At 41.2% G+C, this 17,065-nt stretch overlaps 1 protein-coding gene across 3 annotated transcripts; it reads left to right on the top strand.

Moving 5' to 3' along the window:
- The first annotated feature begins 1,520 nt into the window (after positions 1 to 1,520).
- Positions 1,521 to 11,586, top strand: LOC115175496 (regulation of nuclear pre-mRNA domain-containing protein 1A). 3 transcript variants are annotated; one of them, XM_029734762.1, is made up of 7 exons: positions 1,523 to 1,933; positions 4,365 to 4,494; positions 4,604 to 4,710; positions 4,974 to 5,068; positions 5,432 to 5,558; positions 8,351 to 8,526; positions 10,997 to 11,586. In XM_029734762.1, the coding sequence occupies exons 1-7, from the start codon at positions 1,783 to 1,785 to the stop codon at positions 11,150 to 11,152; spliced, it is 942 nt and encodes a 313-aa protein (XP_029590622.1). In that variant the 5' UTR covers positions 1,523 to 1,782; the 3' UTR covers positions 11,153 to 11,586. The 3 variants fall into 3 exon arrangements, with proteins under 3 accessions (XP_029590621.1, XP_029590622.1, XP_029590623.1); XM_029734763.1 differs by lacking the exon at positions 10,997 to 11,586 and adding an exon at positions 9,151 to 9,255 and having other exon boundaries at positions 1,524 to 1,933; XM_029734761.1 differs by lacking the exon at positions 10,997 to 11,586 and having other exon boundaries at positions 1,521 to 1,933; positions 8,351 to 9,252.
- The last annotated feature ends 5,479 nt before the right edge of the window (positions 11,587 to 17,065 follow it).

The raw sequence follows: 17,065 nt of genomic DNA, 5'->3' as shown, positions 1-17,065 counted from the left end.
CATGCTCAGTTCTAGGGTTTGAAATTGAAGTTATGGAACTTCCTCGCGTGCTTCTGTTATGGGGAAAAAGTCCACAATGAAAATGACATTAAATGTGAATGATAGGGGACATTTGCATTTGTTGGCCATCAAGTAGGGTATTAATTGATATGGCATTGTAGGGTATAGCCTACCATTTGATACAATAAATATGTTGAATTTACGATGTCAATGGAGTCATTGCAAATCAATTTGTGCCACTTGTGCAGCCCACCTGGAGCTGGTAAACGGTTTTAATAAATTGCCTATAACTCAGATTATTGTTGTAGCCTTGTGTTATTATGCCATTGTTAATGGCCATATTTGGTTAATTAATTTGGAAGTCATCAATTGTGATCATGGTCACAGCTCTATCGCAAATGTATCATTCTCCACATTTCATGCCAGTTTCATTGTGGACTTTTCCCTGAAATGAGATGTCTGCCTGACAGGGGCTATAGGCTACCTGCATCTAGCTCAGCAAACCATTGCAAAGTTGAATTGCAATTTTAAACCCAGATTTTAGTCAATAGCCTATGCCTATTGAAATAAAAAGACTCCCAATCACGGCCGGATGTGATTAAGCCTGGATTCAAACCAGGGACTGTAGTGTCGCCTCTTGCACTGAGATGCAGTGCCTTAGACCGCTGCGCCACTCAGGAGCCCAGCCAAGATAACGCAAGAGTGACTTCGGGACAAGTCTCTGAATGTCCTTGAGTGGCCCAGCCAGAGCCTGGACTTGAACCCGATCGAAAATTCCTGAAGAGACCTGAAAATAGCTGTGGAGAGGCTCTCCATCCAACTTGACAGTGCTTGAGAGGACCTGCAGAGAAGAATGGGAGAAACTCCCCAAATACAGGTGTGCCAAGCTTTTAGCTTCATACCCAAGAAGACTCAATGCTGTAATAACTGCCAAAGGTGCTTTATTAACAAAGTACTGAGTAAAGGGTCTGAATTGTTATGTAAATGTGATATTTCAGTTTTTTTCTTTTATAAAATGTCTAAAAACCTGTTTTTGCTTTGTCATTATGGGGTGTGGTTTTTTTAATTGATGAAGGAAGAAAACTATTTCATACATTTTTTAATAAGGCTGTAACTTAACAAAATGTGGAAAAAGTCAAGGGGTCTGAATACTTTCCGAATGCACTGTATATGGCCAATATACCACAGCTAAGGGCTATGTCTTAGAACAACCCTTCGCTGTGGTATATTGGCCATATACCACACCTCCTCGGGCATTATTGCTTAATTATAACAGTCAAAACAAATTAAATCAACATAAATTGACGGGAAATGATCTGGAGAGTTTAGTAAGTGTGATTTATCTTCTCTCTTGCGACATATTCTTAAACTTGCAATCATTATTATTTTGGTGGAAAACCGAATTTTGCTTCTTAGCCTAGGTTGTTAAAAATGATTTCGATATTGCTTTTTAATTTGCTTATGGAAAAATGGTTAATTGGATAAATGTGGCAACTCCTCTCTTGCTGCGAAAAAACAATTTTGTGGGAGGGTATTCAGAGGTCATGAGTGTATATATAAGTTTTAGCTAGACCTGGCAACCGTGGTGTATACTTTAGATACATTTTGCTCTAAACAGACACAAATGACTCTGCGTCCTTCGGTAGACACAGGGCTGTAGCTTTTGCACAACACATTGCGTGCTAGCTAGCTAGGTAGATTGCTAACCTTAGCTGTATGACCTAGCTAGCATCCAATATCTGGTAGAGAACTATTTTCTCATTATTTGACATTATCGTTGACATGTCGGCCTTTTCAGAGGCAGCTTTGGAAAAGAAACTATCGGAGCTTAGCAATTCCCAACAAAGTGTCCAGACTCTGTCACTGTGGCTTATCCATCATAGAAAACACTCGAAGACCATCGTCAACGTTTGGTTCAACGAATTGAAAAAAGGTAATGTTAGCTAGCTAAAATATATTAATCAATAATAACATTTATCTCCAAGTTTTGTTCAGTTAGCTAGGAATTATTAACGTACACCGTCTAAGTGTTGCTAACGTTAGATAACATTTTATGTTTGTTTACTTGCAAAGGTTACTGTAGTGTAGCTAGCCAGCTCTTTCACTTGACCACATCCCAACTAACGTCAGCTACTAGCTAGCTAACGATATGCCATTCACTTTTCTCTAATCTAAATAACGTCAGTTTGCTAGTAAAGTATCGAACCGCCAGTTACTGTAGCTAGATAGATTTGTGGCTAAACTTTTTTTGCTAATAGTGTAGTTATTAATGCTTACTAACTAGCTAGTTAGCTTAACTTTAGTTGTTTTAGCTAGCTAGCTCGCTCCTCTCCTACAGTGCCAGGGTGGGGTAGTCGGCGTCACACGGTGGAGGCATGTCTACATTCAAGTGTAGAGGTTAACGATCACCCTGCTAAGCAAGGTCTTTGCTTGTATGGATAACTAGACTGACGCGAGGCCCCATTCAGGCCACTCAGCTGCCACCTAGCTACGTTAGCTCACAAGTCTACTCTTTTGTAAACTTGAAATTTAGTTGGACTGCCTAGCTAATTTGTATATCAAAGTCACGTCATTGGAGTGATTGCTCAGATAGTGAACGAGAAGGCAGTAGCTACTAGCTAGTCATTTGAGTCCTAAAACCAGGCAGTCTTGTTACAGCTAAACAGCCCTTCGCATTGGGAGCCTACTTCACTGCCAGACATTTCCTAGTATGTTCAATTTAAAAGCAGGGTAAGGTAGCAAACCCACATGTGACCAAGGGTAAGCTTTGCTGCCCATCATCGTTTACACATGTAGTTAGCTTGTGTGTGCTGCATGCACCTGCTCAAAAAGTGCCGATCCACGAACTTCACTGCACATGAGCCATGGGCAATATCTGTGAAATAGGATGACATACTGACATTAGTCTACCTATTTTACTCATCTAGGCCTACATTCCCTGCTTTGCCAATAAAAGTTCGCAATAAAATGAAGACCTAGAAACACAAATATGACCTTTGTATCTAAGGATTTCTCACACTACACTGCCACAAGGTGTCAATGTGTGAATACCTTTGGGAAACTGTTATATCGTCCAAATTGACTTGTAGAAAGATGCAGAGTGGCTTTAATGTTTTTGTTGTTGATTGAGCTCAGGTTATTTGTAGTGTTTTGCCATGTGAAATTGGTGATCAGATCACAGATGTTGAGTGTGCATAAAATGTACCAGAGAAGAGGACAATCTGCATTGGCATACATCTTACCAAGTAAAATCAATATACCTGGTCAAATTAAGCTTTAAAAAACCCATCTGTTGTGTATGACATTAACTTACCGGTACCTGTCTATCTTATCTCGCCTACTGCATAGATATAAATGTATGAGGTCTGAGCTTGTGTGCTAGCTAGTTGGTAGGGAGTGGTATTTTGATGCATGCTCTCGGTTTTCCTTTGGGTAAAAGAGCCTAATGATATCCCAGTTGGCCCTCTGTATTTTGGGAGCTGCTGACTCTTCTCTGGACTGGGAATAGCATCGGATGTCATCTCAGTTCTCTGCCTCAGAGGGTTCTCTGTAGCTGACTCGTGGACAGAGTTGTGGTCTCCTTTTCTAGGTTTCTGATTTCCTGTTGTCATCGCTGTGCTTGGTGGTTGATGCTCACTAATCACAAAAAGGGATATCTGGCTTTAAGTCCGTACGAACAGCTACGAAGCCTGATTTTGTGCTGTGTACAGTCAGTGATTGTCTAAACCTCCAATGCCGACAGTTCACAGTTCAGTGTCGGTACATCAAAGCTGTGAACTATTGCAAAGGATACATCTAGGCCCTCTTTATAGATTCTTGCGCATTAATGGAGCTGGGATTTAAATTAGAGAAGTGGTGTGCAGTTCCTAAAATGTCCTCTTTTTCTTAAGGGCTCCTTGTCACCATGGTGTGTGTGTGTACAGGGCAGTGGCTTGGGGGGGGTGGGCCCAGTCGTGTCACTTGGGGTTGATTTGCTCTCTCAATACATGAACCAGGGAGAAGCATGTGTTTCTTTGCTTAGCCTTGGAGAAAGAACCCCCTATCTGCCTAGAGACAGATCTTCCTCATACAATAGAGCTATATAACAACACCTGTTTGTCAACTGCATTATGTGTGGGCTATGTAAATTAGGCTATATTATGCAGCGTCATACTTTTCTGCTCTTATAGTCAGCCAGTGTTTACGTGTTAAGGCCTAAGTGGGCTCTAAGTTAATTTTGTGTAGTCTGTCTGAGTGTCAAGAAAGGTATCCTGAGTTGAAGCCTAGCAGATGCATTTGTTGACACTTGTCTGTGTTGCTAGGCTTTGTATAGTTTAACTCTGCTCTGAATCAGTTTCCCACAGTTGACTGATCTGTGTCTGCAGCCAAGGTATCCAGGAAGCTCACCTTCCTCTACCTCGCCAACGACGTCATCCAGAACAGCAAGAAGAAAGGACCTGAGTTCACCCAGGACTTTGCTCCTGTCATTGTTGATGCCTTCAAACATGTGTCCAGGTGAGGGGTGAGATGCACAACTAAATCTGTCTCCCACTGTTTTCCCTACAGTAGTAGTTGGGGCATGAGCCTGTTGATGGAAATTAGACGTGTGTATGTGTGCGTGCAGGGAAGGAGAGGACCCCTGTAAGAAACAGCTGGGCCGGGTTCTGTCCATCTGGCAGGAGAGGGCTGTGTATGAGAACAACCTGCTGGACCAGCTCTCACACGTCTTGCGTAAGTAGCCTCCTAACCAAGAGACCTCCGGTTTGTCTCTCCGCGCTCAGTGGCTTCCTCGTCTGAAAACGGGATGCTTTCTCCCTTGTCCCGTCCTCCATCTACTCTGATCTGAAAACATAGTATGCTTGACAGGAGGTATTGGAATTCCATAGTCATTACTTCACATGAGTGTCAATAAAGGATGTGAAATAGTATCATGCCATCTTTTTTCCATCTCTCTCTGTTCCCATGATCGCTCACCCTGTATACATGTTCCACAGTGGGAGAGAAGAAGGCCAAGAAGAGGCCGTATGAGGAGATTCAACTGGACGACCAGGACTTGGCCTCCCAAAGCTCCCCCGCAGAGCCCCCACAGGTACAGGCCAACCCAGCCCATCACAGGGGGGTGTAGTGGCTAGATTAATTTAACCAAACAGAGGTTATTTTTCATTGCATTCACCTCTTAGTATCCCACGTAACTTAATAGTTTTGGTAGTCACATGGCTTTTTTAAGACAAGTTGCTTTGTTAGTTCTTTGTTTTAGATGTTTGACCTACTTTCTAACTGCAATGTGGGACTATTCTCCTTTATCCCCCGTCGCTGTCATTTCTTCCTTCTCCTTTCCTCTCCATTTTCCTGACCTCCCATTCCTTCACACTTTGCTCCCCCTGTCTCCTCACTCTCCCCTTCTTCCCTCTTTTTCTACCTCTCCTCTACCTGCCCCTCCCTTCCCCGTCAGACGGCAGAGTTAATCCGGGCCCTGCAGGAGCTTGAGAATGCAGCCTCTGGGGACTCAGCACTGCGCCAGCGAATCTCCTCCTTGCCTGCTGAGGTGCAGGACACGTCACTGCTGCACAGGATCACAGGTAGGCCCTGGCACACACCTCTATCCCACACTCCCATCCCACACTCCCATTCGCTACAATCAGCCATGCTCAAGAGAATGCTGTTGTTGGAAGGGGTGGGGTACAGGGTGCAGTTGACCCAGCTGTGTGTATAGCCTAGTTTTTGGAAGTGAATGGACCGTGTTAGTGCTGTCCTCTGGGGAAAAACAAAGACCGAGACACCATGCTACATATAAATACTACTTCCAGTCAGTTAAACAAACACAAAATATTTTGTCACATACACCAGATAGGTGCAGTGAAATGTGTTGTTTTACATGTAAGGGCTCCCGAGTGGCGCAGCGGTCTAAGGCACTGCATCTCAGTGCTAGAGGCGTCACTACAGACCCTGGTTCGATCCCGGGTTGTATCACAAACAGCCGTGATCGGGAGTCCCATAGTGCGACGCACAATTGGCCCAGCGTTGTCCGGGTTAGGGGATGGTTTGGCCGGGGTAGGGGAAAGTTTGGCCGGGTTAGGGGATGGTTTGGCCGGGGTAGGGGATGGTTTGGCCGGGGTAGGGGATGGTTTGGCCGGGGTAGGCTGTAACTTGCCTAGTTAAATAAAGGTTGTGAAACATACTGGGCTTTATTTGAACAAACCTAACACAATGGTAAGTCTAAGTGCTGCCGGTAGCGCTATAGGTTCAGGGGTGTGTCAGAAATATTTTTGTTATTTTCACTTACAATTGGCGTTGGAGTGAAAGGCCTGGGTTTTGATGAATAAACACGTTGTGGGTGTGTCGAGGCCTCACTGGCCAATCAGAATGTGCGCCATGGCGAAATATGTGGTTTGCTTCAAGTTGTGTATTTATGGTATTTTATGTATTGCCTTGGAATCAACTCCAATTCCAATGTTAGTCCAGTTTATAGTTTGTTAAATGGCTTACAGAAACAAAATAACAAAATGTAGACCTATCTTGGCTACATAGTTAACATGAAGCCATTTGCAGTCCACATTGTTCTAAGTGGCTACAATAGCTTAGACACTGATATAGGGGCTAGGCCTACTGTAAATTGCGTTATGGCTGAGCATGGACATGCTAAACATAGTAAAAAAAAAAAAAATAGATTAAATGCATTATTGAAAAAGAGTACAAGTAATTATAATCAAGTTCTAAACAAAACCACAGGCACCATAATTTCTCCCCGTGGGTATATCATTTTAAAACAACTCAGACTATGGAGAATTTTACACACATCTAAACTTTTTCACAGTAGCTGGACAAAGATCCACTATAAAGAGAAAGGGAGAATGTCCACTCATGCTATACTGCTCCCAAATAGGCCTATGTTTTATGAACATAATCGGAAACATCTTACAGATCAGATCACATTTTCACATCCCCAGAAGTTGCATGCGCACCACAGACGTTGTTACCATAAAACCAGGTGAATCATTGTAATGAGATTGCTTGTTTTGTTTTGATTGTAATAAAAGTTAAATAGTTTTCTTTACAACAACAATGAATGAATGTAAACTGTAATGATATGAAATCGCCAAGATAAAAAAGACACTCATTTCTATTGAACCAGCCTTAGTTATAGTAGGCCTATGGGCGGGCTTGGGTTTTGAACATATAAAACAGAAAACAAGCAATTGTTGCAGGTTACAGATAACTTGTTAATACGAGGTTCACCGGTATTCACCAAGGTTCTCTTTTCATGATGGTATGGACATGTAGCCTCAGGGGGGTTTACTTACTTCCAAAACGGGACCTGCATGGCTAAAATAATGTGGGCCTGCCTACCATGCATATATAGAAAGGGAATGTCAGATCACTGTTCTACTCCTCTCAAACATTATATGTGAATAAAGCTTTGGTGATTAAGATTTATTTCCCAGCGGTCTCAGCAGCCAATCTCTTTATCAACAGTCTTGTCTACTTCACTTGGGCAGGACAAAAAAAAGCCTTTATTGAGAGGAAAGGAGGCTATGCTTGGTTTTTAACCAAATAAATTAAATGGTTGGGGGGGAAACATTGGTTTTTTTATGGTTCTAGTATAAAGGCACCAAAATAACATTATGCTACTCTTGTTCTATGTCCATATGGGCAGTGTGTGTCACGGCTAGATAGGCTGTATCATAACCAACTGCGTTACCACTAAAACCAGCTTTTGGTTGGTCTTAAGTATCCTATCAGCACTGCCTGAAAATAGAAACTTGGATCATGTTTTTAAGGACACACCTCAAATATTTCCACCCCTCCCATTTGAGCGTTAAGCGAGCTGATATAAGACAGGTAAATTGCCGAACCTGGCGTTAGGGATGGAAAATGCCAGTGCGGCAGTTTTTAAATGATGAAATTGCAAACTAACGTGCGTTTTAACACCTTAACGCCAGCCGAAAATAAGGCCCATTGTACATTAGTTGGCCATACAAGTAACAAATCTTTCAATCACATGATAAGTCCTACCTCAGTCAGCCACAACTGACGAAGGGCTGTTTGATGGGTAAATTACATCCCCAACCTATGCTCATTGGACCCACACAAGTATGTCATACTATACTTGATTGGACCCATAACCCTAATTCTAACCTTAACCCTAACCCCTAAGGCTAAAATAGCCTGTTTACAAGTGAGGACCGGCAAAATGTGCTCACTTCTGAATTTTAGTTGGTTTGCTATTCTTGTGAGGACTTCTGGTACTCACAAGTATAGTAAAACGTGTGTGTGTGCGCGCGTGCTTGATATCATTTGTCATCATTGAAGACATTCATATGTTGGATGAGATGTGCCCCAATAAACCATTGAACCATTCTGTGTGTCTCAGATAAAGAGCAGGGTGAGCGCCTGTTCAGGCTGGTGGAGGAGGCGTGCATGCTGCTGGCGGACTTCAGCGGCCGTTTGGCGGCGGAGATCGATGACCGGCGGCAGCTTACGAGGACGCTCACCCTGTTTCTACACAGCCAGAGGGACGGCCTGGCCCAGAACGAGCAGAAACTAGAAGTAAATAATCACCTTTCTTTTTTCACTACACACCCTTTTCTATCATTCTCCGTCTTCATTGTGTCTGTCTGTCTCGCATGTTGTTTCATTCAGTCTTTGTGTGTTTGTTTTTGTAGCATGTATTTTTCTCTTGTAGCCCTGTATCATTTCACCCTTTCAAATGGTATGTTTTGCATCTCACCAATGGAATTGAACAAAGAATGCTCAAAATAGTGCTTGGCAAAAAGCAACTCTTCTGAAGAATAATATTATTCTGTGCCCTACTAAAGAAAACATCCATGGGGCAAAATAGTTGTTCAGTTTAAACTCATTTGGCCTTTCCTAAACTTGACATAGACATGCTTAACTGGAACTTTCATGCAAATCCCACATTGTCAATGGGAGATTTGCACCATGGTTTGAGTTACATGTTTACCTCAAGTTAGGATTCAAGTCATTATGCCTCTCTCCACTTATCAGTGGCGTCTTGCTCCCCCATGGTTAGTTCAGGTCCCGAAGGCTTAAGCAAAGATGACATCTCACCCAATTGCTTGCAAAACAACACAATATTTCCATTGGTTTCTAATACACTAATTTACTGTTTTGTAATTGGTGAATGCTTAACTGTCCAGCCTTTACCCACAGGAACTGAGCAAGATCACATCTCCTGGTCTCTGTATCTGCAGTGTATCTGCAGTTCAACAAATCTCTCTTGTAATAAAGAAAAATAAATGAGAAAATAAAAGTGAATCTGTGAGTGCTGTTATTTGATACTACTTGTGTTTGTACTGGTGGGGGTTGCATTGCATTACTCCAGTCCAATTTCAATGACTTTACTTTTGAGTGTCATTATATTGAATACATATTCATTAAACAGTGTCTTATTTAGCATAAAAACAATCAAACTTCACCTGCTATGTTATTACATAAGACATACGTTTTTTCTATAACAAACACATTTTTAAAACCCAGTTTTGATAGTCGTTCATGAACAGATACTTTACATTGCAAATAGTCAGTGAGGTCATGACTTCAACAAAATAACACAAAAACTATAGCAGAAAAATGTACTTGAATGCTATTAAAATGTGTACTCTAACAGTAACCTCAAATGTACAATATGAGTCAAATGTCTCATGCCTCTTACAATCATTTGGAAACACAATGCACACAGTTAAGTTATAACAGACAGGCCCATGTGACATTTGTCCATTTATTTGAAATGAAGTGCATTTACAGATGGCTAGAGTGTTATAAACTGAATCTAAAGTTCCAAATAATATTCTGACTCATACTGGGGTAGTTAAAATGCCATTGAAGGTATTTTCAGCAAGTGTAAATTATATTCATAGTTTGATCATTATTTTTACTGGTCTGCCCATATGATTTTGGTTTCTTCTCAATTTGAATTGTCAAGCCCCTGAACCAGGGGTGGGCAACTCTGGTCCTGGAGGGCTGCAGTATGGGAAGTATTTTGAACCCGCTCAGCACTAACACACCAAATCATCCCTTGTGATAATACAAGTAATCCCTAATAATTGGGACCACAATGAGTTTAATCAGGTGTGTTAGCTTGGCTGGAATAAAAAGCTGAACTCTGCAGCTCCCCAGGACCAGTGTTGTCGACCACCAGTTCTAAACACACATCTTCTAGTGATGGGTCTTTTGGCTTTGACTATTTTCTGTCTCACCTTGTACTCTGGGTGGTTTTACTCCCCCACATTCAGGCTATGGGTTGAATACATGACTGGGTCAATACTAGCATAGGGGAGTCTGACACTTCAATTGCTAAGGGGTTGTTTGTCAAACTGGGCCTTGGTTACAGGCCTTAGTATATCCTTGACTTGCCTATAAGGTTGACTTTCTCCCATACTGTACTATTAATTGGGCCTTAATGCTTATTTGAATAGTTAGATTAGTCACACTGCCCAAAAATAGGAGATAAGGAAACACCTGTTTTTCTCTGTAGTAAAGAAATTAATTGATCGAACACAAGTATTTCTGTCACTTGAAATGTAACGAAACGATCTTATAGCTCACAACTTTAATGACAGAATGGTTATAGTAAAGGTCTTAAAGGAATATTTACCTTGCCACCCCTCTGTGATCCTGATGTGAGAGGTTTATGTAGGATGATGATGGTTTTTAGTAAAAAAGAAACAAAATACTAACACACACACTAATAATATAAAACCACCTACAACTCACTTTTTCATTCAAAATGTTATATTTTAGCCACTTATAAAAGTAAATAGGGGTTCACAATGAAACAGAAATGATTGAATGTCATCAGTTTAATCTGATGTGCCCAAGTTCCTTGTAAATCCTCCCTTTCCTAACCATTGTGCTACAAGGTTCACAATGAGCTACAAGGTTTACAGTGAACTCCAAGATGAAGATGTCTAACAATTGAACAGCATTTCCAACTCCAAATCTAATGTTGTACAAAAAAATGTCACATTATTCCTCACACCTATTCTTGTTGTTTCAGGAGTACAAGCGCAAGCTGGCGCGTGTGACCCAGGTACGGAAGGATCTGCGTTCTCATCTCAGCAACCTACCAGACCTCTCTGTGCTCCCCAGTGTGACCGGTGGACATTTGCACCTGCCCTCGTCCGGCGTCGAGCTTTATGACCCCACAGCCTGACAGCTCACCTGTGTTTCCCATCTCTGACCGACCATCCACCCTCTGATTGACACATCTCTCGCCCAATCATTTAACATGTGGACATCACTTCACTTCGTGGACATCAGTGTCACTTAGTAACCTTTGACTGACGTATCTCCCAACCTATCATTGGCCATATGCATCTTGCCATTGCGCTACTGTTTGACTGCTCTCTCATCCAATCTTTCCCCATGTAGTCCTGCGAAATTTCTCTCTTACCCATCATCATGTAACCCTCCCTTTGGAACAGTATATCTCTCTCCTATTCGCCAAGGATCCATCCTATTCTCTTCACAATAGATCACTCTCATTGGTACAGTATTCGGAAAGTATTCAGACCCTTTGACATTCTAAAATTGATTAAATTGTTTTTTACCCTTATCAATCTACACACAATAATGACAAAGCAAAAACAGGTTTTTAGAAATGTTTGCAAATTTATTAGAAATAAATATTTGAAATATGACATTTACATAAGTATTCAGACCCTTTACTCAGTACTTTGTTGAAGAACCTTTGGCAGCGATTACAGCCTTGAGACTTCTTGGTATGATGCTACGAGCTTGGCACACCTTTATTTGGGGAGTTTCTCCCATTCTCTGCAGATCCTCTCAAGCTCTGTCGGGTTGGATGGGGAGCATTGCTGCACAGCTTTTTTCAGGTCTCTCCAGAGATGTTAGATCGGGTTAAAGATTTGGCTGGGCCACTCAAGGACATTCAGAGACTTGTCCCAAAGCCACTCCTGCGTTGTCTTGGCTGTGTGCTTAGGGTCATTGTTCTGTTGGAAGGTGAACCTTCGCCCCCAGTCTGAAGTCCTGAGTACACTGGAGCAAGTTTTCATTAAGGATCTCTCTCGTTCATCTTTCCCTTGATCCTGACATCCCCACAGCATGATGCTGCCACCACCATGCTTCACCATTGGGATGGCACCAGGTTTCCTCCAGACGTGACGCTTGGCATTCAGGCCAAAGAGTTCAATCTTGCTTTCATCAGACCAGAGAATCTGGTTTCTCATGGTCTGAGAGTCCTTTAGGTGCCTTTGACAAACTCCAAGCAGGCTGTTATGTGCCTTTTACTGAGGAGTGGCTTCCATCTGGCCACTCTCCATAAAGGCCTGATTGGTGGAGCGCTGCAAAGATGGTTGTCCTTCTGGAAGGTTCTCCCATCTCCACAGAGGAACTTTGCAGCTCTGTCGGAGTGACCATAGGGTTCATGGTCACCTCCCTGACCAAGGCCCTTCACCCCCGATTGCTCAGTTTGGCCGGGTGGCCAGCTCTATGAAGAGTCTTGGTGGTTCCAAACTTCTATTTAAAAATGATGGAGGCCACTGTGTTCTTGGGGACCTTGAATGCTTCATAAATGTTTGGTACCCTTCCCCAGATCTGTGCCTCGACACAATCCTGTCTCGGAGCTCTGTGGACAATTCCTTCGATCTCATGGCTTGGTTTTTGCTCTGACATGCACTGTCAACTGTGGGACCTTATATAGACAGGTGTGTGCCTTTCCAAATCATGTCCAATCAATTGAATTTACCACAGGTGGACTCCAATCAAGTTGTAGAAACATCTCAATGATGATCAATGGAAACAGGATGCACCTGAGCTCAATTTGGAGTCTCATAGCAAAGGGTCTGATTACTTATGTAAATACGTTTTATATATATTTATATATAGATACATTTGCAAAAATTTTGAAAAACCTGTTTTCGCTTTGTCATTGTGGGGTATTGTGTGTAGATTGCTGAGTGAAAAAATTATTTAATCAATTTTAAAATAAGGCTGTAACATAACAAAATGTGGGAAAAAATCAATGGGTCTGAATACTTTCCGAATGCACTATATCATTTGCGTCCACATCTAATGCTATTAAATTAAGGGTATGACCAATGTTTTCCATACCTAATGCACTCTCTTTCTTCCCTTCTGCTCTTCCTCTGAATACATATACTGGTTTGGTGATCCCCCTTGGCTTTCACTGACAGTGTTCCCATGCAGAGGATGCTGGTGGGAGGAGCTATAGGAGGACAGGCTCATTGTAACGGCTGGAATGGAATAATTGGAACAAACGTGGTTTCCATATGTTTGATGCTGTTCCATTTATTCCATTCCAGCCATTACAATGAGCCCGTCCTCCTATAGCTCCTCCCACCAGCCTCCTCTGTTCCCATTATATTCCTCTTCTGTTTCCCCTATCCACCTAGCCCCAACCTCCTCAAAATGGTCGGAAAGATATTGTTGTGATATTATTTTTGTATTTATAGTGAATTTAGATAGCACCAGAAATGGTATATTGCAGTAGTCCCAATGCATACATCCCCTCAGTTTGGTATCATTATAATCAGCTGCAGTATTTTGATAACGAACAATTATCATCTTTATGCGTTCTTTTATAACTGCTCTAAGTCGTGTTCCCATTATGTGGACACAGCTCACTAGGTTTTAGATCTTGTTCTCGGGGGCTTCACTAATAGCAGGGACTGTTACTGTTCAAGTTCTATATAAATGGCCTTAAAATAATTAAGCCTGTTCAGAAAAGTTATTTTGTCCAGATTTAATTGTGAAATCATGTTGAAAAGGAAATGGACAAGTTGGAAAATGTAAAAGTTACAAGTTTGAATATGTTTGACTTTTTTTGAGAATGCTCTTAAGGAAACAAAAACGTTCATTGTAAACATTGTTCTTAAAGCAGTAACCAATTTCTTTCTTTGTTTTAGCACATAGACAAAGTTGCATGTAAATCCTAGGAACTAATTGGTTTTTATCTGTCAGTCTTGTATCGTCATTATGGACTGGCCAAGACACACTCTTAGAAAAAATGGTTCTGGATACAACCAAAAAGGGTACTATGCTTGCTTCCAATATGGCACCCCTTAATGTTCTATATAGAACTGAAATTGGTTCCCTATATGGAACCCATTTTGTTTCAGTGAAGAACCATATACAGTGCCATATACAGTATGAAGCAAGAAATAGAACCCTTTTCGGTTCTATCCAGAACCTTTTTTTCTAAGAGTGCATGGTAGTCATTCCAAAAAAAATGCCTGGGTCTCATTGCAGATGCATCTCTATAGAAGTTAGATGTCTCCGTAATAGTTGAAGCCTTTCCCATATTGGAACAAGCAAGTGGAGACATCAGTGTTGTGTGCTCTTTTACCGTATTACCTACTGCCCCCTGGTTATAACCTCTACTGAAGGTTCTTCAGCCGCCTGTGACAGCTATGCTCTTTGAAGAACTTGAAGGGGCACACTTTGCTAAACTACTCCGTATAACTTATGTCAATGATTTGTAAGTCTTCATTGAAACACAAATTGTTGTAATGTGTTGTTCTCAGAACCAAATAAACAGCCAAACATAGGATAATTTATCAAGACTTATTGTTATTTTGTCTGCATCAATCCAGCATTATTTATTTTTGGGTGATTATTATTTGTAGTTTTAAAATGTGTATGTGGTACACATTAACACAATATACTTATAGTGACAAATAATGCCTCTCTGTGCTTTTGACTGTACTGGTACTCCCTGTATATAGCCATGGTATTTTTTACACATTGTTATTCACCATGTATTTATTCCTTGGGTCACTATTTCTATTTTATCTTTAACTCTGTATTGTTGGAAAAGGACTTGTAAGCATTTTACTGTTAGTCTTGACCAGCTGTTTTACGAAGCATGTGACAAATACAATTTGATTTCAATGTCAAAGCATTATGACCACCAGTCCAGCAGGTGGCGGTATAGCATTTGGAACAGAAACATGGGGAGGAAGTTGGTCAATCAGTAAAAACAGGAAGTATTTTTTATCCTAGGCCAAGATTAGCCAAACGTTACCCCATTTAATCGACGGGTTGATTTTTTTTGGTCGATAGGATGTTGGTCGACTGAGATTTCTTTAATTGAGCAGCAGCAAATGGACACAAGCCACCCGTCCGATTCACGCCTGTCTCTGGACTAATCCATGGCTGAGGCCACGCATCCCCATTACTCTACGACGTGCTACTGAAATTGTATATGGTTGTGCAACACTAATAAGAAAAAATCTTATTTTAAAACAAACGCTTTCTGCTGCGTTGGATAGCGGTCGTATCTGCGGTTCTGAAACATAATCTTCAGAGCTCCGTTGAACTGGCGTCTTTTCCTGGACCATGTTGCTATGTGCATAATAGCAAAGCTACTCAGCATATTGGTGTTGAGAACAATGCGGTGGAGGCAGCAGCGGAGTAAGAAGAGAAAACATCCATTGCCCTAATTATCTAACAAAATAGAGGAGAGAGGAAACCCCAACTTAATTAGGTCTATAATCAATAGCCTAACTGTTAAATGTGCCTGGCTTTATAAATCATCCATATATATCTACAGAAATAAGACAGACCCTGCTTCTGTTGCCTGTTTGAGGGTTTGTTTAATAGCCTACTGATTATATGAGCTTCAAGCCTCACACTACTGCAACATGTCGGATAAAACTATTTCAGCAGTTTTTTTATCTTTAATATAATTTATTCAGTGTTGTTTACACTTTTCCAAATGGTCAGAAATATAATAATATTGTAACATAACAGCATCTGTTAGTCACACATAATTGGCTACACATGCAGCTCTTGCTCCTATACCTCCTTGTCTTGATCTTATAATTATTATAATCATCATTATAATAATAAGTAATGTCATTATCATTAGTAGGCTTAGTATAGCAGCCTTGTATAACAACCTTCGAGCTGTAGGCCTAAGAGTGCATCCTGTTTAGCTGTCTTACTTCCCTACCTTACTTAGGCCAATATTTCAATAAAGCCTATACGCTACTGCATCAATCAATAATTCGTTCATGTCATTCATACTTTGAAATGCAATCAAGCATTTTAGGTTTTAAAATGACATAGCAAAGGGAGCCTTGAATAATTAGCCTAAACAATAAATAAACTGCAACATGTTGGCAATTCCACTCACGAATGCATGCAACTGTTTTAGTCTTTACATGAATAAAGGCTTTACCTTTTTTTTCATTAGAACAGACTCTCCGGTACACTTATATTTTATTTAGTGTCGTTTACACCGTTCTGTTTAAATATTGTAATCTGACAACACCTGTTTGGCACACATCATATGCAGGCAGCGCTTGCTCATATAGCCTCCTTTTTCTTGATCTCCAGTAGCTTCCACAACTAAGTCAAATGTATTCCACAGATCTGACTTCCCCTTTTCCTCCTGAGAAACCAGGAAACATTCGCCTGTTTCAAGTTTCTTTTTCCCGTCCTCCACATCGTTGATGCTGCCATGTGTTATGGTGTTGGAGTTTGTTATAACCAATTTATTGACGTGATTATGATATGCTATAGGTCATGCCCCATTGGTCACGTGCATGCGATGCATACATGTGTCACGCAAAGAGAGCAATGTTTGAGGGAATAGGGAATGTTTTTCCTAAACAAATTTGGGATTTTGGTAACAGATCTTTTCAGTCTGAGAAAAAACAAGTAAGAAATGCCTGTAATTTTGTTGCAGCTTCATCACCACGGACAGCGCGATAAATATTGCTGCTGTGCTGTGGTCCCTGGTCGCTGCAGCAGGGACGAGTGAGAGACAACTTGCGCCAGTCACTGTCATTTTTTTAACACAGCGCGGTAAATCCAAGCCCAGCCCAAATCAATTACTGTCGGGCTGGTCCTGCCCCTCAAGGTCAACGGCACCATGAACTTTACCAAGTAGCAGGACATTTTAGCCAAAAATATTAATGACTCTTGTCACAAGTGGATCTTGCAAGTGGACACTTTGCCGAAAGTGGATCTTCTAGCAAGACAATAACACCAAGCACAAATCATAATTCACAAAGAAATGGTTAATTGACCACAAAATCAGGAAATATTATGTATGGAGGAATGGTCTAAAATCCCTCCC

This window comes from Salmo trutta, chromosome 36, assembly GCF_901001165.1.
Source record: "Salmo trutta chromosome 36, fSalTru1.1, whole genome shotgun sequence".
Taxonomy (NCBI): domain Eukaryota; kingdom Metazoa; phylum Chordata; class Actinopteri; order Salmoniformes; family Salmonidae; genus Salmo; species Salmo trutta.
Note: the sequence above shows the minus strand (reverse complement) of the source record. Positions and strands in the feature narration are given on the sequence as shown.

Excerpts from the sequence above, each read along its gene's own strand:
- LOC115175496 (XM_029734761.1), top strand. The coding sequence starts at position 1,783 with ATGTCGGCCTTTTCAGAGGCAGCTTTGGAAAAGAAACTATCGGAGCTT. Across the intron at positions 1,934-4,364 it reads GTTCAACGAATTGAAAAAAG|CCAAGGTATCCAGGAAGCTC; the intron begins GTAATGTTAGCT and ends CTGTGTCTGCAG. Across the intron at positions 5,559-8,350 it reads ACTGCTGCACAGGATCACAG|ATAAAGAGCAGGGTGAGCGC; the intron begins GTAGGCCCTGGC and ends TGTGTGTCTCAG.